Raw genomic sequence first — 25,929 nt, forward strand, 5'->3', positions numbered from 1 at the left:
TTCAATCTAATTTCGAATGCGAAAAAAAGGGTCAGCAAATCAGTTTGTTAATTTGTTATCGGTGCAAGTGTGTGTGGCCACCTCCGTAGTGGTCGACCTGTTGGTGACGTAACGGCCGCCGCGAAGAAGACGAAGAACCACCAGGAGACCACGCACCAGCTTCGATGAAGACTTCGTCGAGGCGCTTGAAAGTGTGCAGGTTCGCGGAGATTACGGTCGAAATACGATCGCGAGATTATTAAAACGGACTATCTTCATGGAGTAAATGTGATTTGTACTGGTGTTATAACTATGAAAAATAGTCTTCATGAGGAAGATTTGGAATTTGAAGAAAACCAAAGATGAATAAGGTATGTTGGGCATTTAAGATTAGTTCGATCAACAATTACTAACCCAAGATAAGTTTGTTTAACAGTACCATCAAAGTGAAACTGTACAGTTCTACTAATCTATACATGATGTGTTGCATTTTCCAAGTCCAAATGTGGAGTATTTTTGTAAATCTTGCTTTTTTTAACGATTTAGGCAAATACTTCACATTTGGACTTTAAATACTGCAGATACTATAAACTGCATCTTCTGGCAGTATCGGAAATATCAGATCTTTCTTCTATTTATTTAGCAGAAATATCTAACATTTGAAAAGAATTGCTTAAGTGTTTTCACTAATAGTGTCTTTGCACGGAATCTGGTGCACGTAACAAGTTAATAACTAAATTAAGGAGAACCTGAAAAGGAAGGCGGTCTGGAAATGAAAGAGATGAATCAAAAGAACCGAAAAAACCGAACCTATTATTTAAATGCAAACTCGGTCGCGGTTCGACGAAAAGTCCTTGAGCTGCCAGACGACTTTGGCCTGATGTCTTCATCAGTTTACTTAACGTGACTTTAAAATGGCGTCTATTGGTACTGTTTTGAGTCGCTCTATGTGACATCACTATGAGGAAATTTGAAAACTTGGCTAGTTTGGTCCTGCTTTGGAGGGAAGATAATCGATACTATCGTGTGACAGTTTACGTAGGTGCTGAAGGGGCGAAGCAGGGCAGCAAATCATAACACCATAGAGACAATAATGAGTGGAAAGAAACGAAATGGCTCATTGTGCGCCTCGGTACGACCTAAAGCCTTAAAAAAGCCGCAAAGGTGCAGTTCTGTTATTTCTGCTACCTCCGCGCTATTTTGTACCGGTGACTTGTCATCGCAATGTTACAGAATAGTTTGTTTCGCAAATCCAGGTTTTTGAATAATTTCAGTCATTGACAATTCCGGTGTTAATTCACACGAGACTTAATGATTTTAATGCCCGTTTGCACAGAAAATCGAATCGAAATCTAATATTTCTACACTCTGCTGACAAATCATTTTAAAGAGTCGTTAGGGGCTCAAATAATGCAACAGAAATATCCCTAAAAAAGGCGTACATTTAATAACCAGAACCAAAGAATGAAACATTCAATAACTGAAATATTAAGATACTAACTTTGGATCAGAAAAACAGATCTAATGATCACTTTGTGATTCAGTTTCAACCTGATCTGACAAATTGACTTTCTTAAGAACTAATTTATGGTTTGCCTTAAAAGACCTGAGTTACATTATTTTGAAAGGAACCATATAGGCACGTAAAGTTAAATACAGCGTGGGAATAATGTCGGCTTTTAGAGTCGATTAAATGCACCACACCACCGTTATTTATGTCTTCTTAAATTTTTCTAACCGCATATAAATCCAAGCGTGCGACAGGTAAAAACGGCTTGATATCAATTAACAACTGCGACGACTTTCGGGTGTTTGAAACATTGGGAAATTCGAAATTACCGTGCCACCGGAACCCGAACAATTTGAATAAAATTCCACTTGTTTATCACATTCGGGCCTTGTAAACCAATTACGGTGACGTCCGCATTTTAAAGTTTCTTTAATTCGGGACGCCCACGCCCGAATTAACGTCGCCCCATCACGACACCTAACGGTTAATTAATGCCTTAATCGGTACCTTAAATGCTGATGTCTTCCTAAAAATTCTGTTCGTTTCAATCAGTATTAAAGTATTAAAATTTGAATTTTAAATTACTAATGGCCGCTATTCATCATAACAGGCAAAATCAGCGAAACATCCTCTGGACAACTAAAGTGTCCAAACGTGTCAAGTTCACTGGAATCAATAAAAAAAAATACTGGTGCTATAAGTAACAAAATTTACTAGTCCGGCAAAACATTTTGTCATAATAGACAGTGAAGTTGAAATAGAGAGACTAAACACTCTTTTGTCCATTATTATGAAACAGACTATATAAAAGCAAGTATGTAAGGTTAACGATAGGCTCATTGTGGTACAGGTACATCTTCATCGCAATATAAAGTGGCTCAGAGTAATTATACTGATGAAATACCATGTGTAAACATGTTCTTTTGATGTTCTTATAATTGTAGAGTAAGTTTTAAGAATTGGTAGTACTGCTGGTAGTACTCATGGCGGTTAATGCACCGCGCCATTAGGCAACCACTAAAAGCCGGTTGCTGGTATTAATTATACGGTCGTTTTCACGTCCGAATAATGGACTCTAATCGATGAAGTGTTCACTTTTGGGTTGATTACATATTTACTCTTTGACCGTAATAAATGTTCACTAATTTGGTCAGGTTTACCTGACTAGGTTTTGCAGTGATCCTATATTTAAGCTCTTAAGAAACCATGGAGGAATAAACTAATAAACCAAATAAATAAAAGCGTACATTTTTCTAGTCTGACGACAGTACTAACCACGACGAAGACGACGCTGACGTCAGTTTTCTGGACTTTGTACCACCACCTCCCAGGGGACTATTCCTGGACGAGGGGGTAACCGGATGTGACTTGTGCGCATGGGCTGTACGAGATCAACCTGCAATGATTTCACAACGAAAAGGTTGGTTTAGTAAATATCCAGATAAAAGTATTTGTAAAATTAGTCACCTTAAAAAAGTCAGACTAAATGACGGTTAATTTGAATTCTTGTCACGTGGCTCACTTTACTTTATATGTCTATTCTCTTTCTCTGAACCATGGAGCAATTAAAACAATACTTTTGGTTTGAGTCGCAATGGTGGCGCCTCCAGCCAAACTGTCTATAATTCATACCCGTGCGTAAATCCTTCTTATTTACGTCTGCGTAAAAATGCAGTTTACAATCGGACTGCGTTATCTTTCTGTGTGATAAGAGAGGGTTGTCCAGAATTTGCATATTTAGGCAGCACAGCTGGCTTTGATAGACCAACTATGTAAAAGTATAATGAAGTGCAAAACTGCTTAGGGCCAATCAGATTAACGTTGTCCGACAGATTGTTATACATTAAATCAGATTGTAGAACACCCGGTTTTTTGCTTTACTCTGTGTATTTGCAATTTATATGTTAAGCGGTTTTACTGGTAGAATTGCTTAATTGAAAATATTCCAGGACTAACGTCAGGAGAAATGGGATGGATACTCACTTTGGTTATTGTGTCTATAAGCTCTGCTGTGATTGGAGCCGCTCTAATGATTGTAATTACACATTGCAAAAGGTACGTCTGTTTAAAATACGCCACGTAAACTCATATAATTTATTATTTGTATTATAGACGACTGAAAAGCTCTACAGGTAATGGTAAGCATTCTAATCTCTCCAGTGAAACAAGGCTCTGTAATTAATATTGCAGAAATTGCGCTGGATACGATACAACAACCAACTCCAACTAATAAAGAACTGCCACCACCCACCACAAATTGTCAAGGAAGGTGGTCCTGGTGGGGTAAACGTAATCAAACAAGAAACAACCTGAACAACACCTCTCACGTGATGGAAAACCATTACACTCATATGGAGGGACAGTTCAACGCGGAGGAGGCCTTGTACGATGAATTGGACAAGGAACCCACTACAGGTACTGATATTTTAATTTTTTTTGTCATACAAATATAAGTTTCAATTTATACAGAAGGGGCTTACCAGAATTCAGCTTTTTCCATCTGCGATACGATCGTCCGACCATCACTACGTTTCGATCATTCCGATCGAATCTACGAAACAGTTCACATAGATAATGCACGCATCTAACGTCCACAAGTACAGTATTTGTGTAATTTGCTGTTTGTGATTGGTCAAGAAAAAGTAGCAAACTTTTTTTTACCAATCGCAAACTATGTACTGTGCTGGGATTTATATACAAATGCTGCACATGTAGTCCTCATGTGTTAATGGCAATTTTTTTCCGATTGAGTTTCGCTAAAATTGAGCAGTTCAAAACTCTCCGGAACAGTTTTTAAAGGTATTTCATAAGCATCTTGGATTAATATGTTAGTAAATATGTATATGGTTGTCGTTCCTGTAAATAAATACATTTATGAACGACTGTTGTTGGTGTAAACCTAATCAAATTACTGACAAGTTGCCTTATAGTTCAAACAAACAAAAAGCTTCTTAACATTGATTTTCTATACGTAATTTTGATTTGAACTTGTATGTTGGTATATTGTAGTTATGATTAAAAAATGATTCTGTGCAAGTAACTGATTTATTTTGAAACTCGTAATTAATACAAAATAGTTAACTATAAGTAAAAGTGACATTTTGACTAACTCTAATTTGTTTGAAAGTAGAGCAACATAAGTTAGTTTAACGTTTCTTCCATGTGAATTTCTTGCGGGCGCCCGCCTGTCCCGGCTTCTTTCTTTCTCTTGTTCGAATGTCAAACGATAACAAACCAGCTGCAACAAAACAGCTATCTTAAGGGCTAAATTTAACCATCAGAAAAATTCTTAACCCACACAGGATTTAACAACTATTATGTTGGTAAAATAGAAGAAAAACTTACCGAGTCGCATTTTCTCTATCGTTTCTTGATCAACAAAGCTTCTCAAAGCCCACGAAATGCCCCAACGTATGGCTCCCGCTTGACCTGAAGGACCGCCACCCTCCATTGTTGCCTCCACGTCCACTTTGTCCAACATATTAGAGAAAATCAGAGGAAACAAAACCTAAAAAAGCCAATAGAAAATTGTCTAAAAACCGTTAAACAGCACACAAAAGGACACCGCAATATCTGCAATTGAGGATGTAGGTACGAAAATGGTTGAAAAAGCAGCGATTTTATTTGCTTTCCCTGTAGTAAATACACTAAAAAAAAGTAGTTTGTTAAAATGCAATAAGTTCAATTACATATTAAAGTATGGCCGTTATTTTGACGTCTTTGACAGTTAAAATATAAAAATATACATTGCAAGCTAAATTAAAAGATGTTAAAATACGACTTTATAGACGTTAACGACAGAACAACCAACAACTAATCTAGAACATAAATAAATTGATAGGCAGAACTATATATTGTCAAAATGTACAATCAACAATCAGTTTGTAACCAAAGCTGTAGCTTTTAGAAGAAATTTCTGGTGATAGTGCAATAGTGATGTTTGTTAGAAAAAATCACGATTAATCAAAGCCTTCATATTACAGGCTTGTTCTGCCACTATCGTCTAAAACGTGAGTCGTGTTTAGTCTACACATTCACAACCGCTAAGATTCACTAATATCACATATTGAAGGCACTTTCAGATCACATTCTATTAACAATTAGGCACCAAAATCACCGTGGTTAGAAATATATAGAATTAGTGACTCAACTTTGATGATTTCTGACCGAATTTTTGCGCTGTTGCTGAACATTCGAGCACTGTTCGAGCAGTTTCAAATTCCTGCTGAGCAGCAACTTTAAATCTCGCACTTCCTTGGCCAAACTGTCAATCATGTCGGCGTTCCTGTCGACTTTGTTGTGCAAAGGCGCGAGCGACGTTGCCGTTTCACTAAAATCGTACAGTCCACTAAGGTCTTCCATCACGTTGTTGTTGTTCATTTTGCATGAGTTTTGCCACGCGTTTGGACCGTTTTTTGCTATTTCATAAGCTGCCTCCAGGATATCTTTGGGTAGGCGTTTTTCACCGGGGTTTAAAGGTTTGACGTTCAAAACCACTCGATACGCTTTGGGTGAGACTAACGCAGTCCAGTGAAGCAGACTTTTCAGGCAAGTTTGGGGTAAATAACCGTTGAACAGTGCCAACTCGATATAGGAAATCAGCTTGGTTTGTCTAACTAGTTTGGATAAGCCTGCGGTTTTCTGTAGGCCTTGAATGTCGTGCACTGCAATACCGACTAGCAGGTTCATAAGGATGACAGTTACAAAGAGGAGGAACATGATGTAGGTCACTTGGGCGCTGATTTCCAGTAAAAATGGAGGATCTTCCGGATCATCGTCTACTAGCAAATCCAGGCTTAACTCTCCAGTCATCATCACCATAACGGTGATCAGACCTATGAATGGGTTGGCGAAAGTTGAGGAATCAGGAAATATAACGCAGAAACTAATGGTAAAGCCGATTAACAGGCAGGAATAAGCTAATAACAGTTTGGCGAACTCTTTTTGAACTCTAGTGTACATGGCAACGTAGGGTCCGAAAACTGGCAACTGTCCAACCATTAACATCAAATTGGTCCAACCGAATAGCACAGCAAAAGCTCCCACGTGGTTTTGCCAGGTGTAAGTGCGTCCAGTGTACACGAAAGAAATAACGAAAACACTAACAATCACCGCCCACTCGATGATATTCTCCGGATGCGACAAATACTGTCTGATAGACGGATAACCGGTTATTCCATAAATTTTCCTGGCTATTTCACAACAAGTGATGCCAACCAACACGAACCATTGCATTTCGATCACGAACGGATTGTTACGCAACATATGTCCCATCATTGATTTCTTCTCGCACAATTCAATCACGTTTTGAGGCTGAGTATCGTTCATATTTTTGCCGTGATTGTAGCAGTTGTGCGCCAGCGCCGTTAACACGTACAGTGACAGACTGAGAATGAAAATGAAACAAAAAAGCATCCGTGCTATGTAGTACTTGCGGATTTTCTCCCATTTCAAGTAGAGGAAGGCCGAGCAGAGGGGGTGGAGGAGTATTTCCTTCTGACCCTCGTCCACAAAGGTGTTAAGAAAACTGATTTCGCGGGGATGACAGTGTTGCAGGATGCTGCGAAAGTCCAGTTTTAATTCCACCTATGCAATAAATATAAAATTGTCAATCAAATTGATTTCCAATTAGCACATATGTTCGTAAATTAAATGTAGAAAATTAAGAGATTATCAAAATCTTACCTCACGATTGGACGACTCAGGATGACGTTGCAATGTAATCGCTTGATCCAATTTCTGACGCACCATCACTAGTGACGCGGGGGTTTTCCTGATAATGATCCCCAAAGCGGTGTTGCCGTACTTCGATTTGGCCGTGACGTCTGCCCCGTGATATAACAGTTTTTCGACGCACTGTGACAGTTCGTTCAGCGCTGCCATGTGTAGCGGCGTGTAGCCGAACTGATCCTTAGCGTTCACGTCAGCGTTATGTCTTTTAAGGAAAAAAATTAACAATAGAACTGAGAGAGTGTAGAACTTTATTAATTACCGGATTAGTATGTCGATAATGTCGTAGGACCGCGCTGATTTACCCACAGCCGTGTGTAAAGAAATTCGTTTGTCGCAATCGGGGATGTTGGGATCGGCGCCCCCCTTTACTAACAATAACTCAACGCTTTCGTAAGACTGAGCTCGGGATGCCAAATGTAAAGGTGTTTGAAGTCTAAAAGTAAAAAAATAATATGGTCAGGTCTAATGGAGTAAAGCCAAGCTTCTGTCACTCTTGTTTGAGTTGATGTATAACATAATTATTTGACCTTTTTTTGTGTAAATCATACCGCCAACTGGCCAATCATATTTGGCCACTATAGCCAACCTAATTCGTAATCACTCTTCCTAGTTTTTAAATAGACTATAAATATAACCAAATTGACAACTGTGAAATTAAAAGGGTTTGTTCTAGATGCCAAACCATCTTTAACAATTCTTTCTAACCTGACATTTGACTGTTTTCATCTAGAAATTGTCAAAATTGACGTCATAAAGACTGAAAAATGTCCGAAAATCGTCAAATACAGTCAATCACAGTTTTTCTGTTTTGGAGTTGTCAAAATTGACTTTTTAGGCATTTCTGCTGTTTTTAAGTAGTCAAACGACGTCACAGAGACTGTTTTCATCTAGAAATTGTCAGAAATTACGTCATAAGGACTGAAAATTGTCCGAAAAGTGTCAAATACAGTCAATAACTGTTTTTCTGTGTTTGAGTTGTCAAAATTGACTTTTTAGGCATTTCTGGTGCCTTAAAGTAGTCAAACGATGTCACAGAGACTGTTTTCATCTAGAAATTGTCAGAATTGACGTCGTAAAGACTGAAAAATGTCCGAAAATCGTCAAATACAGTCAATCACAGTTTTTCTGACCATTGAACATAATATGTCAAACGAAAAGTTCGACATGACATGTCCAAGATACATTAATTCTATCAAATTTTACTTGAGCTAGAAATATGACAGATTTGACACCTGTAAAATAATCATAAAATAATAGAGACTAATCTTTACTATTGTTGCAATAATAACAATTCTAAAAAAAGGTCTAAAGTTACCTGTAGTTGCGCACATCCACTTCAGCCTCCTTATCCAACAAAATGTCAATACATTCAGCATTTCCACCGTCCGCTGCTAGATGGAGCGGTGTTTGTTCCTTTTCCTTGGTGCGAGCATTAACGTTGACCCCTTTCGTCTCCAACATGATACGCAAACACTGCGGATGACCCAATTCGGCGGCCAAATGAATTGGAGACATCCCGCTAAATTCCACTTCACCCACGTCAGCACCTGAATCAACATTTAAGCACCAAAAACCAAAAAGAGAGACGGAAAATACCTTCGACGGTGAAAAGCCTTACGCAAGCCACTGCATTTGCACGTACTGCGCAGTGCAAGGCACTCTCTTTGCCATAATTGGGACTGTTGGTGTGTGCTTGGACGCGCGCACCATTATTCAACAATATCATGGCGGTTTCAGGACTGTCACCAAACGCTGCGCAGTGTAACGGACTGTACCACTTGTAGATGGCGTTAACGTCGCTACCGCGAGCTATCAGGAATTGCGTGCCCGGAATACAACTACTAAAGGCCGTCAAATGGAGCGCGCTCAAACCTTGATTTGGCTCGTAGTACCTACTGCAATTAATCTCATTCACAATATTTCACAACCCAACTTACTTCAACTGCGCCCCCAACTTTAACAATCCATCGAGCAAGTCCCATCGTTTCAAAAATGCAGCCCACAAAAAACAAATACTTATCTCGAACTTGTTGGCAGTCCTAAACGATTCCTCCAAGTTCTCCAACACGATTTTTTTGCTTTCAATGTCTTCAAAATAGTGATGTCTACCTGCGCATGTATTTTACCTTCAGTCTTAAAATTAAAAGTACATGTAAATAAAAAACCAACCTGAAGAAGCTTTCATATGCTCAATCAGGTTGTTTCGGATAGTATCATGACATATCTGCACTGATAAATCATGAGTGGGCACTTCCTCATAGCTTTCGTAGTATGGGTTGTGTATGTGATCAGCTGGGGGACTCGGACCGCACTCCATGTATTCGTAATCGTAGTCATCAGAGGGATATTGCTCTTCCAGCATTGCCATAGGGTCCACGTGTTGCCTTTAGAGCAAAATAGTCGGTAATGTTTAAGCACAAATGGCCTTATAATTGTTTACAGAGTGCTTACCAGCACCACCAAACCAACTTAACTATGTATTATTGCCAGATAACTTTTTCTCGTCACCAAAAGTTGTAAAAAGTGTACAGAAAGAATATTTTGTGTAAAATGTTGGAGCAGGGTGTCTCATACACTGTGTTGGAAATAAAGTTAAAACAACAATCCTGTTTTAAACATATGGATTTAGGAACAGCTAATGTTTTTCAAAATACTAGAAAAACTTACCGTCTCCATCTGGGTACCGTGGCACTACTCCGATTCAAATAAAGCGGATGATTTTCTGGTTCGGCGTTGGCGCTGATCGATCTGGCCAATTTCCGGGAACCGTGAACGTGATTGTCCTGGAAGCCCAGATTGTCCATTCTGATCGTTTGGACGCGATCATCTGTCGATGAGACCATTTATCTGAAAACGGATCCACCTAACTCAATGAGAACCGATCCTAAATCGAGTCATCGAAGACAAAAGGGTAATTTATGTGAAAATGTTACACAACATCACAGCAACATAAATATTTCCGTTTCCGACACAATGCCGAGGTTGTTTACGGCTGAAACAAGAGTTCCACGTATTTCCGAGTTTTTATTAGATGAGCGGATTAAGTTATCATCTGCATCAGGTTTACAATAATTGCTTTAATTATCTTAATCAGTTGAATTAATTTACAGGACAACATTTGTACGATAATCATAAGTGACGTTTTGAGATGTAGTTTTACTAACGAGTTTCCCAAAAAATGCTAGAGAACTAATTAACTACAAACTAACTGACAAATGTAGAATAACTAGCATTTGAAGCTCATTCCAATTTTTTTTTTTTAATTTTCAAGTAATTTACCTTTGAAGCTTCTCTTCTAACTAAAAACGAACCAAAACCACACACCAACCTCTTTCAAATGAGTGTCTTGACTTTTTTACTTTGCAACGTAACTACTACACACGTCAAGGTTTACGGTTCTTCGAGATTAACCTAATCTGACTTGGATTATCTGAGTCAACATGTTTTACTGAAGTTTAATTTTTCTTACAAACGTCACAGAAAAAAACGAAAAAAATCTGCTAAATATGTACCTACCAAAACAACAATTAAGTCATCTTGGTTTTTGATAAACAAAAATTGCTGTAAATTATTGAAACAAGTCCTAAGCAAACTGAAAAAGTCTGTTCTTGATTTTTGTCATAAAATTCAATATTCAGTCCCAGAAATATTTTAGGAAACTCTCTATAACGGAGTTTTAAAAGGTCTTTGTAAGATTTCTGAAAGTTAATAACGATTCTAGCATTTCATCTCTGATTCTAGAAGTATCTGGAAAATGTTTAAAGTTTCTTGGAAGGTTTTTGAAGTTTATAGATGCTTTTAACAATTTTAACGTGGTTCTAGAAGCATCTGGTAATATTAAAGTAGTAAGTAAGCAGAGAGAGTCACAATCTAAAACTCAAAATTGTCTTATATAGAATGTGCTATACAATATAGGGAATCTAATTTCTGCTTACTCTTTAGGTTCCGTTTAATTAATATCACACAGTTTTTTTAAATAAAGTAATGGTCGTTGATTTACAAGGCTGTTAAAACTTGAACAATATTTATAAACAAAGAAACATTTACCTTGCTTAAAACCATCATCTTTATCTGATCTGAACCAGACGGTAATTGGACTAGATTGAAATGACGGACATACTAGACCGGTAATAGAGTTCAATTAACTAAGCTACTGTTCATTTTTTACGGCCAAACGACGTAAACCGTGAATTATACAATTCCGCTAATCAAGGTAATTGAATTACAAAGACAAACAAGTTAATACACATGAAAGCTTTCAACCAAACTTTAAAAAAGTACAACAAACAAATCGATTGTTTGATTTGGGTCGCTCTGCCACTTTAGACACTTTAGGTCAGCCGGTCACCCAGTTGAATGCAACGGAGCACTTTTGTGACAACATTATTAGTCCACTTTACTTCTTAGAATCTAATAAATCACCAGTTCAAACGAGACATCGCGTTAATTAAACTTAAGTAAAACCAAACACTCACCTAGAAAATTCAGACTTCCTGTCAAATAAGATTTTGCTTCAGCATGGTAATCTCCCTGGCCAGTCAGGGAGGAATTTTAATTTGGTTAAATTTGAATCGATCCAATGCACCAATTAATCGATGCAATCCGGTCTGAAATTTGTGCACAATTGAAACGTTTCAGGACGTAATTAAAACGAACAATAGCGGGTTGATGGTGGAATTTGTTTTCAAATTAAACTTAGTTTAATCAGGTAATAAAACTTTATTGTTACTTGGTCTGCAACTATAACTGTTTACGCCTATTGGTCTCCTCAAGTGACAATTTAGTAGTTTAATGAAAGTATCCTTAAGAAAACCACAAAGGAACCAACTAGAATTGTTAGTCTAGAGGTAATTGCGCGTTAAATTAAACCAACAGAAACAGTAAAGAAAACAAGTAAGCAAAAGAGCAATACCTGGCTGGTAATCGTGTAAAATCCGCAAGGGTCGCGAATCACAACAAAAACAAATTTATCCAGTCTAAGTCGGTCCTAAACCAACGAGAAAACTAAACGACCGTAACGCGAATAATCGCAAAAATAAATTGAAAAATTGCTGCTTTTAAAAGAGCGGCATTATGACAGGGCGTTTAGCAAATTGGCCGGCTTCTTAGGACACTAAAATCAGCGCTTGAAAGCGACCTATGTGGATCCGATCAGGATTTATTTAATAATCGCATAATATACCAACTGAAAAATGTCAACATTGACACTTCAAAAATGATTAAATCTTTCAATCACTAGCTCTACATTTGTGATTAAGGCAAACTTTGACAAATTTGAGTTTTTAAGTTAGATACACAGTTAGAAAAAAAGTTAAAAATTAACTTATCAGTCAAAATTGATAGTTTGTATACCAAGAACAAAAATATCATCCCCATCAACCCTTCTTTAAACTGCTTCTTGCTACACATTAATCAGTAATACCAACCATTATTATTTTTGTACTTACTTGACAATCCCAGGACACATTTTGAATGATTCTGCAGCTAGTTTTGTACCTGTAAACCCCCAAAACCCCCTTCCGGCCTTCACACTCAAAAAAATAGTAACATCGCGAAAGTCCTCAATTGCAGAATAAAACAGTGACAGTAAACTACATTATCTCACCTGTTCCCTTTGTTGTATCCCTTCAAAGTAGTGAATGTCCTGATTGTTAACTTGAACTTGACCAGTTCCAGGCATTCTGACTGTTACAGTGCCAATAGCTCTTTTTCTCCGACATTCTGTAAACATTACAGTTGTTATATTGGCCCAACCAGTAAATACAGCAAAACAATTACCATAAACGCTAACATACTGCCTGCCATCCTCCCCAATTTGGGGTACAATAGCATCAAAAGTTTTCGTTTGGCTAATTAACGGTTTACGGTACTCCATTAAAAAGTCTTGAACTTTGTAGGAGTAGGGCAAACTGTATAGACGCTCCATGGCGTTTTGGAAAGAAGCATATTCCCTGTCGCTTATGGTTTCCATGAGTTTCAGTTCCAGCGCGGGTTTTTCTAGCCATTGCGAGCCTGATAAGTCTCTGGAATTTTATCTTTTAACTTTTTAGAATTTTTTTGCAACCCAAAACTTACAGAGTTAGATTAGGATCAGGTTGCAAGCCTTTGCTTATCATACTGTCTTCAAACTTGTACAAATCATTTATATGTTGCACCGCATTCTAAAAAAATATCAAAGTGTGCAAACAATAGCTATGTGTATGTATGTAACCTACGTGGAGTACTTGATAAAAATTAGGCCGACCAGTGTAAAACAAGAAATGAAAAGGTCGGCCAGTTTCGTCAAATTCTGCAGCTTTCCTCTGGGGAAAAACCTCCTCAGGAGGCTTCATTATTGGCCTGGCGGTCTTTTGAAACAAACCGCTCGGAAAAAGGTACTCAATAGCGTTCTAAATTTATAATCACTCGGTTCTGAAGTGTTGAGTTATGAACAGAATTAACTTACATCAATATCTTCTTGAGTAAATGTTTCTGGGTTTTCGCCCATCATGTTGGCCAAGTGGCGTTTGCCAATTGCAAACTCGTGACGTTTTGCTGCCATAAACTCGTCGTGTTCACGGGCCCGTTCCAAGTAGGCTTTCATAGCCTTGTTTAATGTGTTTTTAGACTCCACATTTTGTTCAATTTTGTTTGAGTCATTGTGAGAGTGACTAGTTGAGAATTTAACTCTGTTAGGCTTTAAACGTGCCTGCAACAATATTTCATTAATAAGAAAAAAAAAACAGTAAGATTTAAACTTTGACAGATTGTATGTCTTTCTTATGGAAAAAGAATAAAAAAGGAAAGTTGTGGAAATTTTCTATGAATGAAAGAAACCAAAACATTTGTGACAACATCCCAATTTTGTTTAAAAGTTTGAAACTTTAATGTGATTAATAATTTTACTCTTTACTAAAGACACCAATATTTTTACAAAAGGTAACCATAACCCAAAAAAAAGTCCATTATTGTGGGATCTAATAAAAAAATAAGCAAAGGATGTTTATCCCACATAATAGAATAAAATATGATTGTTGCAGTAGCTTTGTCATACTTTGGGCTAGGCCCTGGGCATAACTAGGTACTTCTAGAATTCTAGACATTCTCTTAAATAGGAAAATGCAAGGGAAAATAGATACATATTGAAAGTGTAGTAGTAGCAAGTTAATTGTAATAAAAAAAAAATAAAATAACATTGTACTATTCCTTGTAATACTCAGTTTAAAAGACAAAAACCAAAAACTGCACTCAATATAAAAACCTGAACAAAATATAGCCCAAAAGTTCTCAATTTGGTTTTTGTTAGAAAAAATACAGTCCTTTCGTGAAAAACAGCCCTAATACTCCAGTCAATCAAAAATAATGGGGCTCAAACTCACCTGGACGAATTGCAAGCACGCCAGCTCATTTTGGAAATTGATGCCCCTCAATGGATCTAAAACTAGTCGTCTAAACATCCTTAACAGGCTGGTTGCCTTGTAAAATCAAAATTATTAACGTAATAGCCTTTTTAGGATAGTTTTTAAAAAAAATTAAATAACCATAACATAACCTCAGAAAAATAAACTTTTTAGGTTATGAAGTGGTTTTACAATCCATGACATGGCTCTGTACCTAGATAGGACACATAATAGCACACATGGAAACCTCATGAACCGATATTAATATTTTATTTAAAGTTTATTTTAGTTTTAGCTTAGAAACTGGAAAATATTTAGCAATTAAAAAATCATTGTTCAATCCTGAACTGAACCATTCTGAAGCTAAGTTAAATAAATCTTTTCTTAAAGACCCTTACAAAATTGCTTAAATTTTAAGTTGCAAGTTTGAAATTTATTTTCTAGGAACAGGGTAATCGCCCTTGAAACCAAATACAAAAATTTACATTACTACATTATTTAAGTGTTAATATAAAAACAAATAAAAGTCTACATCGCGACAAGCTCGGGCTGTTTGCAGATCAAACTGGAATTCACAAACATTATATGTTTGATCAAAAATATACACCTCACTGAAGGTTCTTTAGCTGCTCCGCTAATTGGGGATACTATACAGTCATTATTCAATTGATTCTAATGCAGAGCGGTTTTAAATTTTGTGCTAGCGTTTTCACAAATCAACATCATACATGGAACAAGACATTATTATAACTTTACCACCTAAAGTAGTTTCTAAAAAACGATGGCTCATTTTAGTAATCTACATCCTCTATTCAGCAGCAAATGCTTTTCAATGGATGGAATATTCCATAATCGGCAATGTGGTGATGAGGTTCTACCAAGTGAACTCCACGGCGGTTGATTGGACGTCGATTATTTACATGCTGATTTATCCGATCATAGTCGTTCCTGTGTCCTATTTCATCGAGAAGAAAGTCAGATAAGTGCCCTTTTCAATCATTTTCATGGGTAAAAGTTATATAATTACAGGGTCTGAGATTTGCCGCCCTATACGGAGGCGTAGGCACAGCACTCGCGGCCCTCGTGAAGGTTTTTTCCATAAGACAGGAGCGGTTCTACTTGGTGATGCTGGGACAAGCTGTAGGATCAACTGCTCAAGTGTTTGTGATGTGTTTGCCTCCTAAAATTGCGGCGGTGTGGTTTAAACCGTCTGAGGTTAGTCACAAAATAATCTCCTATAAATAATAATTAATCAAAATTTACTAAAACAGCAACAGATACTACTTAGAAGCAAAAATAACAAACTTTTTGATAACAAAATAGAAAAACCTTCTGAACTAATTCCAACTTTGTTTAAGGCCTCCACTGCTTGTGCTTTAGCAGTGTTTGGAACTCAGTTGGGGTTTGCCCTGGGCTTTGTATTACCCCCCAGTTTAGTCAAAAACGATGAAGATTTGACTGCAGTCGGGTCGGGTTTGAGGATGCTATGTAACATTTTGGCTGGCTATATGGTACCGGTAGTAATTGCGATTTTATGCGGTTAGAACTCTCATCAACTGATAACTCATGAGTATATGGTATGTTATATTTTCAGGTTTTTCTGACAAACCATCTGCATCGGACAAACCTTTGAACTATGCACAACACCTTAAACAGTTCACCAAGATCTTTACCGAGCATAAAGGTTTCAGCCTGCACTCAATAGCGTACGGTATTAACATAGGAGTGTTTGCCGCAATTGGTACCCTACTTAACCAGTTTATTTTGGAGTACTTTCCAGTACTGCTACATACACTTTAATTACGACAAGTCAGTTAAATGATGGTGTTGCAGAACTCTGAGGAAGACGCCGGTCGGATCGGTTTGTTGATGGTGTTGGGCGGTATGGTAGGTTCCGTTCTGTTCGGACTGTACCTGGACAAAACCCATCGCTACAAGTAAGTGTTTTTAACTGTCGATATCGCATCTCAAGCGGTTTTCAAGACAGACCACGGTGTTTATCTACTGGATGGCTGTTGTATCAACGGTAGCGGCCATGTTTGCTCTACGCACCCACTCCAAGACTTTGGTCTATGCAATATTTGCTGTGGTTGGGTTAGTAGTGTTCATTCTTCAGTCTCCAAACTTAGCTAAGTGGTAGTTTTGTAGGGTGTTCACCAACGCCTACATGCCTGTAGGCTTTGAAATGGCAGTGGAACTCACTTATCCCTCTGACGAGAGCACTACTGCAGGAATATTAAACGCAATGACGCAAGCGGTTGGTGTAGCAGTAACCATGTTTTTAGGTACGTAGTTCCAATTAAATTATTCGCAGATAAACACAATTTTCCAAAGGTAAGTTTAATCAAAGTTACGGGGCTTTCTGGTCTCTGGGAAGTCAAGCCGCTCTTTTGTTTGTGGGAGCCGTGATGACCACCTTGATTCCCAATTACACGAGAAGACAAGAAGCTCAACAAGCTGATAAAAACGAGTTGTTTTACTTACCCACCAGCACAGAAGAATACGCTTTTTAATGTAAATTTTAATGTGGCAAAGCTGTAAGAATAAAGCGGCTTATAAATGGTTATTTATGAGATATGTATGGTAAACGTTTTAATTAATCAACAGCATCAAGACCTCTAATGAAATAGTAAAAAAACGAACTTACCACCTATATGGAAGTTCAATAGAGGGGCTGTCAGTTCGTCCAACCATTCCTCCTCCTCCTCTTTCCATTATCCTCCAAAGGATGTAGTGACACCATTTATATTTGATTCAGCAGTTGATTCCATGCTTGCCTATCCTGTGCAATCCTTTCGTTTTGTTTGGTCTACCCATCTAGTTGGAGATCTGCCTCTTGAGCGTTTCTTTCCCTTCTATGATTAGTCGGTCCATTGTTCCTGATCTTCTAGCTATATTCCCAAGGTACTGCAGATTTATTCTGTTTAGCAGCGTTGAACGTGGACCAGCGTTGAAGGAACCAAGATAATTGAACTTGTTTACCACTTCATAGCCTGCAATTTCTGATATTTGTGGAGAATTGTTGTCTTGCCCATCAACTATCATTATTTTCGTTTTGGATTAATTTATTTGTAAGCCATATTTTTCGCTAATAACTGACAGTCTGCTCATCATAATTTCTGGTATTGTTGACGCAATGATCAGTGTGTCGTCGGCGTAACGGAGGTTGTTAAGCCGCCTTCCAACCATTCCAGTTATAACAAATTATAAGTTGTTACCATCCCCATCAACCTGCTGGTCTACCCAATACTATTTTAAACCATTTTAGGTAAATATCGGACAAATAAATAAAAAAGATAATAAAAACAGTTCTGTAATTTCCAAAAAAGTAAAAACCCCTGACTACCAGCAGTTACCAGTCAGCACAATCTGAATCCTTTAACTGCTTAATAAAATACACCAGACATATAAGATTACCTTTGCCCTAAAATATACACCTTCAATAACAATAAAATGAATCCAGCCCCAAAAAACTCCATTTTGCAATAAAAAAGATACACAGCAGTCGCCCCTATATACTTACCCTGTACAACATACACATGTGGAAAATTTGAAATTGCCCATATGAAATCAATTGTAATGGCAAAATATGTGAGACTGGCTTATCCTATGGATAATTTAAAATTTCCAAACCTGTATACATAAATAATTATAAAGTATACACGCAGATGATAACTTATAATTTCAAACAGTGTTTGAATCGTTTAACGTATTAGTATGATTGTTAACAATGTACTTATTTATAGTTTTCAAAGTTGAAGGACGTACCCACAAAGCAAAAAAAATTACATGACATTCCAGATGTTTCAGTTCGAATTTGACGACTTGGTATATTTTATATTATTTAGATAAGTGAATATTACTTATAGCGTTTCCAAAAATGTTGAAACAAAAAGTAGAGTACTGGCAGAACAAGTAGAATATGTTAATAACATGGTTGATAAGAAAAACAGTTACTCAGTCGCAGAATTCGGAAAAACCCAGTAAAACTATGCTAGGCATATTGTTTGTTACATATTTTTGCTATGTGGGGTATACAGTCTGTTCCAAATCCATTGATATTTCTTAAGGAATGTAAAAAGGAATGCTTTCCAAAAAACAGTAAATTAGTTCAGGTAACAAAAAATAAGTGGCAGCTAACGAGTTCTCGTGTCATATTTGACATACGTCACATTGTTTTCTTAAACGATTTGGTTTCATTCAAATCACCTGTCAAACACAAAACATTAAAACATCTGATGCATGTTCCCAACTTGTCACACCCTGTATTTGCCAAAACAAAAAATATTTACACACTGTTTCCAATTTTTGGAAAAATATTTGGATTGGAAGATACTGTATGTGTCACCATTAACCATTAACAATTGTCCTACATAAGTAAGTCACATTTGGATAATTTTTTACCGTTATGCTTCCCAATAAAATATGTTAAAGACATTTACTATTATTGCGTCCATCACAATTCGGGTGCTCATTCAATGCCTTAACCTAACAACTTATTATCACATATAAACGCATGCAGACTTAAACGTTGCATTTATGAATTGAGCTTTCAACAGTTTCTCTTAAACTTGCCATAACCAATCTTTGATCGGGTGCTCCAATCACAGCCGTTCCGGCCACAATCATGTTTGCACCTGCCTGGAAAAATAATAAAATAAAAAGGTTAAGAATAACTACACAACAAGCAACAACACAAAATTTTATCAGCAAAATGAGTTTTTTTTTTGTAAAATATCTTACCTCTGCACAAGCATTAATCGTGTTCAAACCGACTCCGCCGTCAACTTCAATATCCAATAAAGGATAATTGTGACGCAGCCATTGTACTTTAGGCATCATATCAGTCATAAATTTCTGACCTCCAAAACCTAGATAACACAAATTAATGGGATAAACCACCTGACCCAAAAAAATGTAACCCTAATAGCACAGTATATTAACTCTTCTTTGATATCATGGAAAAGACTATTCTTTGGAAGGGGTCCTAAAATCCCCTTATTAGCCTTTCCCCAGGTTTTATAGAAAAACAACATTCAGTTTTAAAGTAAAGTTATAATTGATAAATTCTCTACTGGCAAAAGGGAAGGTAGGGTCACAAGAGGTAAAATTTTACCATTTGCCTGGAGTAAAGGGACTGGGACTGATTATTTATATCTTTAGACTGTGCTAATAGTGTGTGGTTAAAGAATTTATAAAAAATCACAAATTACCTGGTTCCACAGTCATAATCAAAATCATATCGGCATGATCAATGTACTGTCTGACTGCTTCAATTCCAGTGCCGGGCTTTAGAGCTAATCCTACTTTCATTCCGGCCTCGCGTACCTTGCGACAAATCCGCAATACGTCCCTAATTACCGGTTCTATGTGAAAAGTATACTGGCTGACGCCTGCATCAGCCATTGGTTCAATCCACTGAACCAAAATAATAACAAGTATTATTATACTTTAGGTACTTGGATTGGAAATCAGTGGCAACCACAGATTTTTATTAACAGATGCTATTTCTTGATTATGTTATCCCTATTAGAGCAGCATGGGCAAAAGTCAATTTAATAAAAAATTATAATATTTATTTTAAAAAGTTTAGAAATATTTTTAAAACATTGATTATTACTGCTTTTATGTTTCACCTAGACATTATGAATACATAATACCTTGGAAAAGGTGTAGATTATAGTGTTCATAACAACCTGAGAGCATTATGGGGGCGTTATCATAACGCCCTGAAACCTTTTTTAATATTAGCAATGGCATTTTTATTCTTTCATGCCATACAAACTGCCATAATAAACTTTTTTAAGGTTTTGCTGCATTTTCTTTTATATTTTCTAAAATTCTGTCCAGCTTTTGCCACTTTCACTGACTGACAGAACAACTGATCAAAGTCACATCATTCACTGTAAACAGTAAACCACATACACATAAAGGTATACCTTACTTTTCAATGCCAAAAGCTGTTTCAGCATTCATGACATTATGTTCTCCCTAACGCCCTTGGTACATAAATAGCTATAATCTAGTGTTTCATATGTAGGTTACTAATCTTTTTAAAATTTATAAAAATTAAACAAAATGATTTTGTTTTTGAAGGTGAAAGTAATGAATATAATTTTTGTGTCAATTATTATATGTATTTCCTATCATATCATAATACTAATAACAGTATTTTAGTAATAATCAGGTACTTTTACAGGAATAAACCAACAAATTCGGTATAGTCATCCTGTACATATTAATGTTTGATATTATCTTAAATTTGTTCTCATTTATTAAACAAATAGTTTCCTCTTGAAGCAGCTTAGGATAAAAACATGCAGATAACTATACTTTGTCATTGAAAAAATTTGTTAATTCACCTTCACCTTTGAACCAGCTTCCAGATAATGAAAGTAAGTGGAAAGTTATTAGGGAGATAACCAAGTCTCCTAGCTTACTGTTCTAAGCAAAGTCTTACCTTTAGGGGTTCCTGTACCATCATATGGGTCTCGAAAAAGGCGTGGGGAATCTTTTTCCTTAAACATTTGACTACTGGATGGCCGAAAGTCAAGTTGGGAACGAAATGACCGTCCATAACATCCAAATGCAGATAGTCCGCTCCATTGTCAAGTAATCGTTTCGATTCAGTGTACAGCTGGGACAGATCCGCGTTAAGTACAGAGGGTCCAATTCTACATTTCACTGTATTTTTTTCCATATTTTGTTAGAAAAACAAAGTGAAATTGAAAATGTAGCAACCTAAAATCTAACCTAACTTATTTCCTGGTCCCTCTCGCTGTCATTCTGACATTTGAAGTAGGCATGGGCTAACATAACTGGTAACAGTGGTAACCGGTTATGTGCCAGCAATTTTTTATCCTTTAAAATTTACACAGATTTTTAGTTGATAAACAAGAGTTTACAATAGGAAAGAAGACATATGGAAATATAGCTCAAAAATCAATAACTAAATTTTGTTTATATGTTGTTCTTTGTTAAAGTTGTTATTATTATTGAGGACTGTTGGACTTTTATTAAAACTGTTAAAAGTTTATTAGCTTCTATTTAGAATCAGAAAATAGTGGATTGCCGCTTTAGCGCAGACAGTAAAACGTCCTTTCTATTGTAGAGTCGTAGAGTATTCTCTAACTCTTATATTTTGACTTTTGTCGTAACGGTTTTTGAAATTTAATTATTTTATTTTGTTTTTTAAAGCCTAACCGGTTTTTCAGGATAACCGGTAATAAATCTAACCTTCTTGCTAGCCAATTTTTGAAATTTGACAGTTAACAACATGACACTTGCTTGGCTGAGAGTGGTAAAGGTGGGGCTACTTTAATTTTGTATTTGTTTACATATTTATGTTTCTACAATTTTAAATTATAAAAGTTAATTTCAACTAAACAACTATACAAATATTGTAGTTTGTCTGTATGAGAATTTTCACAATGACTACAGCGGCTATAAGATCAATCTTGATAGTAGGTGTGGTTTTAGTTGCAATATTCCCATCATGTAAGTATAAATACACATATATTAATGTATTTTTTTTATTAGAAGGCAATTTTTAAATAAAAAAGGTATAATATTATTAAAGGCATATCAATACTCAATAATCAATACTGAAATTGAAGAACAGTTTTTGCATTGTTACAAGTAAGCTAGGTATTTTAATTTAACCCCCAACTTACATTTGAATCCAGCTTTTGCCCTAAGCTGCTACCAATGTGATGGATCGAACGCTTCACGGCCATTCCAATGTAATGAATGGCTTTCAGATGATATTGATCTGATTCCTGAATCCTGTGATGCAGTTTATGGTGCTAAATATTGCATAAAACATACAGGCCGATTTGAAGGTATTTACAGGGTGGGCAAGCTGGATCAGGAGTTTAACAGAACATCATTTTAACCTCTCTACTAACTCTTAACTGCTTAATTGTCTTTTAACCCCACAAAATGTGTATGATCAGTTATAATAATAATTCTTCATCTTTGGGCACTAACAATTTACATTTCAATGTAGGTAGGACTTTAAACTGTTATCAATGCTCAGCTTCTAAGACTATGCAGTGTTCTGATGCAATGATTCATATGGGTGGAATTGAACCTGAGAGTTGTGATCATGTTTTTGACGCCCAATACTGTATCAAGTCTACTAGTCTTGATGGTACTTCTTTTTAAAATGATAATTTGCAAATATATATTTAGATAAATGTGTGTGCACTGTCAATTTTTAGTTGATTTTTTTACAGTTTGAAACAGTATTGATACCCCATTGACTACTTTTTGCATGTGGATAAATTCAAAAGTGTGTTAGATAATAATTTTTTGGGTATGGCTCTTTCCTGATGTGTAAAAGGTCAATTTAGGTTGTGCATGGTAGTCCAACAGTTCATTAGCAGATTTTAATATTTTATTAATATTTCTGAATTTCCATTAGGAGGTATTGGCACCAAACGGTACTGTTCCAGTCATGATTTGGGCAACATATGCAACTATGTGAAACAACCAGGTGATAAACTCACATATCGATCCTGTGTATACACTTGTACAGGTGATGGTTGCAATCCAGCAATATCTATAAAATCTACATGGGTTGTCACTATTTTTGTGACAATCCTTTTATTGTTTGTGATATTTTAGAGTAGTATTTTAACAAACACAAAAGTTAGAAGATAATTTTTTTTGTATTTGACTATGTAAAGAAGGTTTATTAAGGCTTTTGTGAAATAATGCTAACAAGTCCGTCCTTATTTCGTGGGCATAATACAATGCAATATTTTTATTCCGTCCTTTAAGCTAGATTTTAATGTGTGCTTGACTGAAATCTGTAAATTTTAGTATTTTTAATATATGTACAATGTTTTTCTTACTATCTGGTGAGTTTTATTAGCAAGAGCATCACCGATGAATAGTGTACATATCAATAGATAAAAGATTAAAGTTAATAAAACATGACATTCATGTGAAGTGGTGGTTTGTTTGTCCTCCAGCCTTCATGTTTAGGATATTGGTTGTTTACATTTATCAGCTGTTTTTGAAATTGACAGCTTGGAATGTTTGGAATTTGGATCTCTATGGCATGCATGGAATTAGGCTGTTTTACCGGCTTTTAGCTTTATTATTGCATAATAAGTATATTAAATTATAAAATACTAATATTATTTACCAATACAACTAATGTAAGTAATAATTCAAAATAAAATAGGTTCCAGGGAGTCTACTGTGGTGTTTAAGCTCCAGAATATACAGTGTGAGTCAGTTTATTGTATTATATTGATCAGTTGTATTTTTATTGAAGCAACAAGTATTGATTAATCAGTAATTTAATTTTTGTCATCCAGTTTATTTAGTGTTTGTATTTTTTTGTAACTCTTGCTCCCTATTTGCCTTAATAATGTCTTTGCTATTTGAAATGAAACACCTTGCACATATATTTTTGGATTTTTTGAACCCCTATTTCAGTTACAGTTCCAACCTTTCTAATGCAATACCCTCTATTTTGATTTACTATAAAATGAAAGTAAAATTGCTTTCATTTGGTATGTATAACAGTCTATTACCTCTCTAAACCCTATGGTTCTTAAGTTTCATTATACTTAATTTCTAACCATTCAGTATAATAAATAAGGAACTGTTTTATGTCAAGGTAATTTGCTAACCTCTCTAAACCCCCAACCCAAATTTCATGTTTCTAGACTTGTAATAATTACTGTGAGAAAGAATCTGAAGATATATACAGGATGTGCCATTTAAAATAGCAAACTGGGCATATTTACCATTTAATTAAACAAATAAACTTTTAACTTTTCTAGATCGTTACACAATCTCTTGTGCTGTGGAGGTTTTTAAGTTTTGGAAGTCCTGTAGACAGAAACCTAACTAAAAAGCTCAGCAATAATGCCGTCAATGGAGCAAACCAATTATATTCAACTTATTTCTAACATCCTCAGTATAATTACAATTTTCATTTGCTTCATCTTGAAAGTACCTCAAATTATGAAGATTTTGAGGCTCAAAACTACTCAAGGAATTAACTTACTTGGGTTGCTTATGGAACTTACAAGGTAATGAGAACTGCTCAATTTTGTGACTTCAAACTTGACTCCGTACCTATGTTTGCATTATATATTTGCATTATGGTACATTTGAAATTGAATTAATAATAACTCTGAAAAAATCTTAGAAACTTAAGGAAAAACAGTATCAATTAATAATGGTGCATAAACATTTCAGTCAAATAAGTGTTTTACAGTTATACTATAATGATGTCCTACAACTTCAGAAGCGGCTATGCAATTCTGTCTTACTTAGAATACCCAATCATTCTGATCCAAGAGTTGATCTTGATATTTTTGGTACTTAAATACAAGGGATTTCTTAACATCTTTGCCCTATTCGCTTCTGGCTTTTATTTTTCCGTCACAGCGGGTTTTCTTATGGGAATGGTTCCTATAGGTCTTCTGGCGTTTTTGGTGGTAAGTAACAACAGAGTAATGCGGACTTGTTTATGATATTTGATTGGCTTACAGCCGCTATGCACACCCATAGGAGCCAGTTCCAAAGTTGTCCAACTGGTGGAGATTTTAAGGACTAAAAACGCCCAATCAGTCAGTATTTTGACTTGGTTTATATCAGCGTTCACCAATTTTAGTAAGTTTTCGTTAACACTAAATTGATTTTGTGGCTATAAAAGACCTTTTTTTACAGCGAGAGTGTTTACTATAATGATGGAATCGGCCGATTTAACGTTATTATTAAATTTTGTTATTAACACAATTTTAAGTAGTTCAGTTATGGCAGCTGCTTATTTGTATAAAAACAGTAAACCCGAAATAGCAAAGAAAAATGAATAAACATTTTTGCTTGATATCCAAAGTAATAAGAAAATGTAAACGTATTTTTCTGCTATACATTGTTACATCATTCTATTTTACTTTGATTTTTGCAGTAATATGTCTGTACTTAAATTATATAACTATTTTGTTATCTAAATGGGTTGTTACTTGCTCTCTAATTCATGAAATAATTGCTCCAGTGGAGTTTTGGATTATTAAAATATTATTTATTCTAGAAAAAAGAACAGTATAATGTATAGTAATGTTTATAATGAGGATTTATTGCAACTTTATTGAAATATTTAGAGTGTGGTGATATATTATTAGTTACTTAAATCATCAGATTTTTTTTTAGTATTAATGTTTGTTTTATATTGTATAATTGTTATATGTGGTTGTTTTCAGGAATAAATTTATTACAAACACTGTTAAAATTCTTAAATTTCATTTTCGGGTACAAATATTAATAATCTAATTTCAGTTTAATTGCAATACAATAAAACAC

The 25,929-nt window shown here is 35.8% G+C and overlaps 7 protein-coding genes across 7 annotated transcripts; 4 read left to right on the plus strand and 3 right to left on the minus strand.

Moving 5' to 3' along the window:
- The first annotated feature begins 150 nt into the window (after positions 1 to 150).
- LOC145731817 (uncharacterized) lies at positions 151 to 4,525 on the plus strand. The gene is made up of 6 exons (XM_081983803.1): positions 151 to 350; positions 2,747 to 2,909; positions 3,439 to 3,544; positions 3,602 to 3,627; positions 3,680 to 3,904; positions 3,959 to 4,525. Exons 1-6 carry the CDS (start codon positions 342 to 344, stop codon positions 4,075 to 4,077), a joined length of 648 nt encoding a protein of 215 aa, XP_081839929.1. The 5' UTR covers positions 151 to 341; the 3' UTR covers positions 4,078 to 4,525.
- Positions 4,516 to 14,774, minus strand: mRpS9 (mitochondrial ribosomal protein S9). Its single transcript, XM_081983799.1, has 8 exons — positions 14,581 to 14,774; positions 13,668 to 13,910; positions 13,438 to 13,611; positions 13,298 to 13,383; positions 13,001 to 13,245; positions 12,828 to 12,943; positions 4,835 to 4,997; positions 4,516 to 4,727 (listed from the first exon to the last, which is right to left on the minus strand). Exons 1-8 carry the CDS (start codon positions 14,656 to 14,658, stop codon positions 4,636 to 4,638), a joined length of 1,197 nt encoding a protein of 398 aa, XP_081839925.1. The 5' UTR covers positions 14,659 to 14,774; the 3' UTR covers positions 4,516 to 4,635.
- On the minus strand, positions 5,093 to 12,587 carry wtrw (ankyrin repeat domain 61 water witch). The gene is made up of 10 exons (XM_081983794.1): positions 12,135 to 12,587; positions 11,698 to 11,829; positions 9,890 to 10,069; positions 9,392 to 9,606; positions 9,160 to 9,331; positions 8,819 to 9,114; positions 8,538 to 8,769; positions 7,482 to 7,655; positions 7,175 to 7,424; positions 5,093 to 7,075 (listed from the first exon to the last, which is right to left on the minus strand). The coding sequence occupies exons 3-10, from the start codon at positions 10,063 to 10,065 to the stop codon at positions 5,636 to 5,638; spliced, it is 2,955 nt and encodes a 984-aa protein (XP_081839920.1). The 5' UTR covers positions 10,066 to 10,069; positions 11,698 to 11,829; positions 12,135 to 12,587; the 3' UTR covers positions 5,093 to 5,635.
- A 521-nt stretch (positions 14,775 to 15,295) lies between the features above and the next one.
- On the plus strand, positions 15,296 to 17,161 carry LOC145731812 (choline/ethanolamine transporter flvcr2a-like). The gene is made up of 8 exons (XM_081983798.1): positions 15,296 to 15,575; positions 15,631 to 15,816; positions 15,960 to 16,140; positions 16,196 to 16,380; positions 16,435 to 16,538; positions 16,585 to 16,695; positions 16,750 to 16,886; positions 16,936 to 17,161. The coding sequence occupies exons 1-8, from the start codon at positions 15,330 to 15,332 to the stop codon at positions 17,112 to 17,114; spliced, it is 1,329 nt and encodes a 442-aa protein (XP_081839924.1). The 5' UTR covers positions 15,296 to 15,329; the 3' UTR covers positions 17,115 to 17,161.
- Positions 17,162 to 17,898: 737 nt separating this feature from the next.
- Rpe (ribulose-phosphate 3-epimerase) lies at positions 17,899 to 21,390 on the minus strand. Its single transcript, XM_081983801.1, has 4 exons — positions 21,062 to 21,390; positions 19,815 to 20,019; positions 19,345 to 19,472; positions 17,899 to 19,242 (listed from the first exon to the last, which is right to left on the minus strand). Exons 1-4 carry the CDS (start codon positions 21,299 to 21,301, stop codon positions 19,126 to 19,128), a joined length of 690 nt encoding a protein of 229 aa, XP_081839927.1. The 5' UTR covers positions 21,302 to 21,390; the 3' UTR covers positions 17,899 to 19,125.
- A 490-nt stretch (positions 21,391 to 21,880) lies between these two features.
- Positions 21,881 to 23,461, plus strand: bou (glycosylphosphatidylinositol anchored membrane protein boudin). The gene is made up of 4 exons (XM_081983804.1): positions 21,881 to 22,098; positions 22,287 to 22,442; positions 22,610 to 22,753; positions 23,027 to 23,461. The coding sequence occupies exons 1-4, from the start codon at positions 22,017 to 22,019 to the stop codon at positions 23,227 to 23,229; spliced, it is 585 nt and encodes a 194-aa protein (XP_081839930.1). The 5' UTR covers positions 21,881 to 22,016; the 3' UTR covers positions 23,230 to 23,461.
- Positions 23,462 to 23,634: 173 nt separating this feature from the next.
- Positions 23,635 to 25,858, plus strand: LOC145731816 (solute carrier family 66 member 3). The gene is made up of 5 exons (XM_081983802.1): positions 23,635 to 23,839; positions 24,402 to 24,653; positions 24,842 to 25,064; positions 25,119 to 25,239; positions 25,297 to 25,858. Exons 2-5 carry the CDS (start codon positions 24,487 to 24,489, stop codon positions 25,440 to 25,442), a joined length of 657 nt encoding a protein of 218 aa, XP_081839928.1. The 5' UTR covers positions 23,635 to 23,839; positions 24,402 to 24,486; the 3' UTR covers positions 25,443 to 25,858.
- The last annotated feature ends 71 nt before the right edge of the window (positions 25,859 to 25,929 follow it).

Source organism: Ips typographus, linkage group LG7 (genome assembly GCF_016097725.1).
Source record: "Ips typographus isolate SLU linkage group LG7, UJ_Ityp_2.0, whole genome shotgun sequence".
Classification (NCBI taxonomy): domain Eukaryota; kingdom Metazoa; phylum Arthropoda; class Insecta; order Coleoptera; family Curculionidae; genus Ips; species Ips typographus.

Coding starts and splice junctions, on each gene's coding strand:
- LOC145731817 (XM_081983803.1), top strand. Junction 3,545..3,601: donor GTAATTACACATTGCAAAAG/GTACGTCTGTTT, acceptor TTTGTATTATAG/ACGACTGAAAAGCTCTACAG. Junction 3,905..3,958: donor GGACAAGGAACCCACTACAG/GTACTGATATTT, acceptor CAATTTATACAG/AAGGGGCTTACCAGAATTCA.
- wtrw (XM_081983794.1), bottom strand. CDS start 10,065: ATGGTCTCATCGACAGATGATCGCGTCCAAACGATCAGAATGGACAAT. Junction 8,770..8,818: donor AAGGCTTTTCACCGTCGAAG/GTATTTTCCGTC, acceptor ATGTTGATTCAG/GTGCTGACGTGGGTGAAGTG. Junction 7,656..8,537: donor GTGGATGTGCGCAACTACAG/GTAACTTTAGAC, acceptor TTTTACTTTTAG/ACTTCAAACACCTTTACATT.
- mRpS9 (XM_081983799.1), bottom strand. CDS start 14,658: ATGTTTAGACGACTAGTTTTAGATCCATTGAGGGGCATCAATTTCCAA. Junction 13,246..13,297: donor CCTGATCCTAATCTAACTCT/GTAAGTTTTGGG, acceptor ATAAAATTCCAG/AGACTTATCAGGCTCGCAAT. Junction 4,728..4,834: donor GATAGAGAAAATGCGACTCG/GTAAGTTTTTCT, acceptor GTTTTGTTGCAG/CTGGTTTGTTATCGTTTGAC.
- LOC145731812 (XM_081983798.1), top strand. CDS start 15,330: ATGGAACAAGACATTATTATAACTTTACCACCTAAAGTAGTTTCTAAA. Junction 15,576..15,630: donor CCTATTTCATCGAGAAGAAA/GTCAGATAAGTG, acceptor ATATAATTACAG/GGTCTGAGATTTGCCGCCCT. Junction 16,887..16,935: donor AGCAGTAACCATGTTTTTAG/GTACGTAGTTCC, acceptor AATTTTCCAAAG/GTAAGTTTAATCAAAGTTAC.
- Rpe (XM_081983801.1), bottom strand. CDS start 21,301: ATGGAAAAAAATACAGTGAAATGTAGAATTGGACCCTCTGTACTTAAC. Junction 20,020..21,061: donor TGGTACAGGAACCCCTAAAG/GTAAGACTTTGC, acceptor ATTTTGGTTCAG/TGGATTGAACCAATGGCTGA. Junction 19,473..19,814: donor GATTATGACTGTGGAACCAG/GTAATTTGTGAT, acceptor TGTGTTATCTAG/GTTTTGGAGGTCAGAAATTT.
- bou (XM_081983804.1), top strand. CDS start 22,017: ATGAGAATTTTCACAATGACTACAGCGGCTATAAGATCAATCTTGATA. Junction 22,443..22,609: donor ACATACAGGCCGATTTGAAG/GTATTTACAGGG, acceptor ATTTCAATGTAG/GTAGGACTTTAAACTGTTAT. Junction 22,754..23,026: donor CAAGTCTACTAGTCTTGATG/GTACTTCTTTTT, acceptor AATTTCCATTAG/GAGGTATTGGCACCAAACGG.
- LOC145731816 (XM_081983802.1), top strand. CDS start 24,487: ATGCCGTCAATGGAGCAAACCAATTATATTCAACTTATTTCTAACATC. Junction 24,654..24,841: donor TTGCTTATGGAACTTACAAG/GTAATGAGAACT, acceptor AGTGTTTTACAG/TTATACTATAATGATGTCCT. Junction 25,240..25,296: donor ATCAGCGTTCACCAATTTTA/GTAAGTTTTCGT, acceptor CTTTTTTTACAG/CGAGAGTGTTTACTATAATG.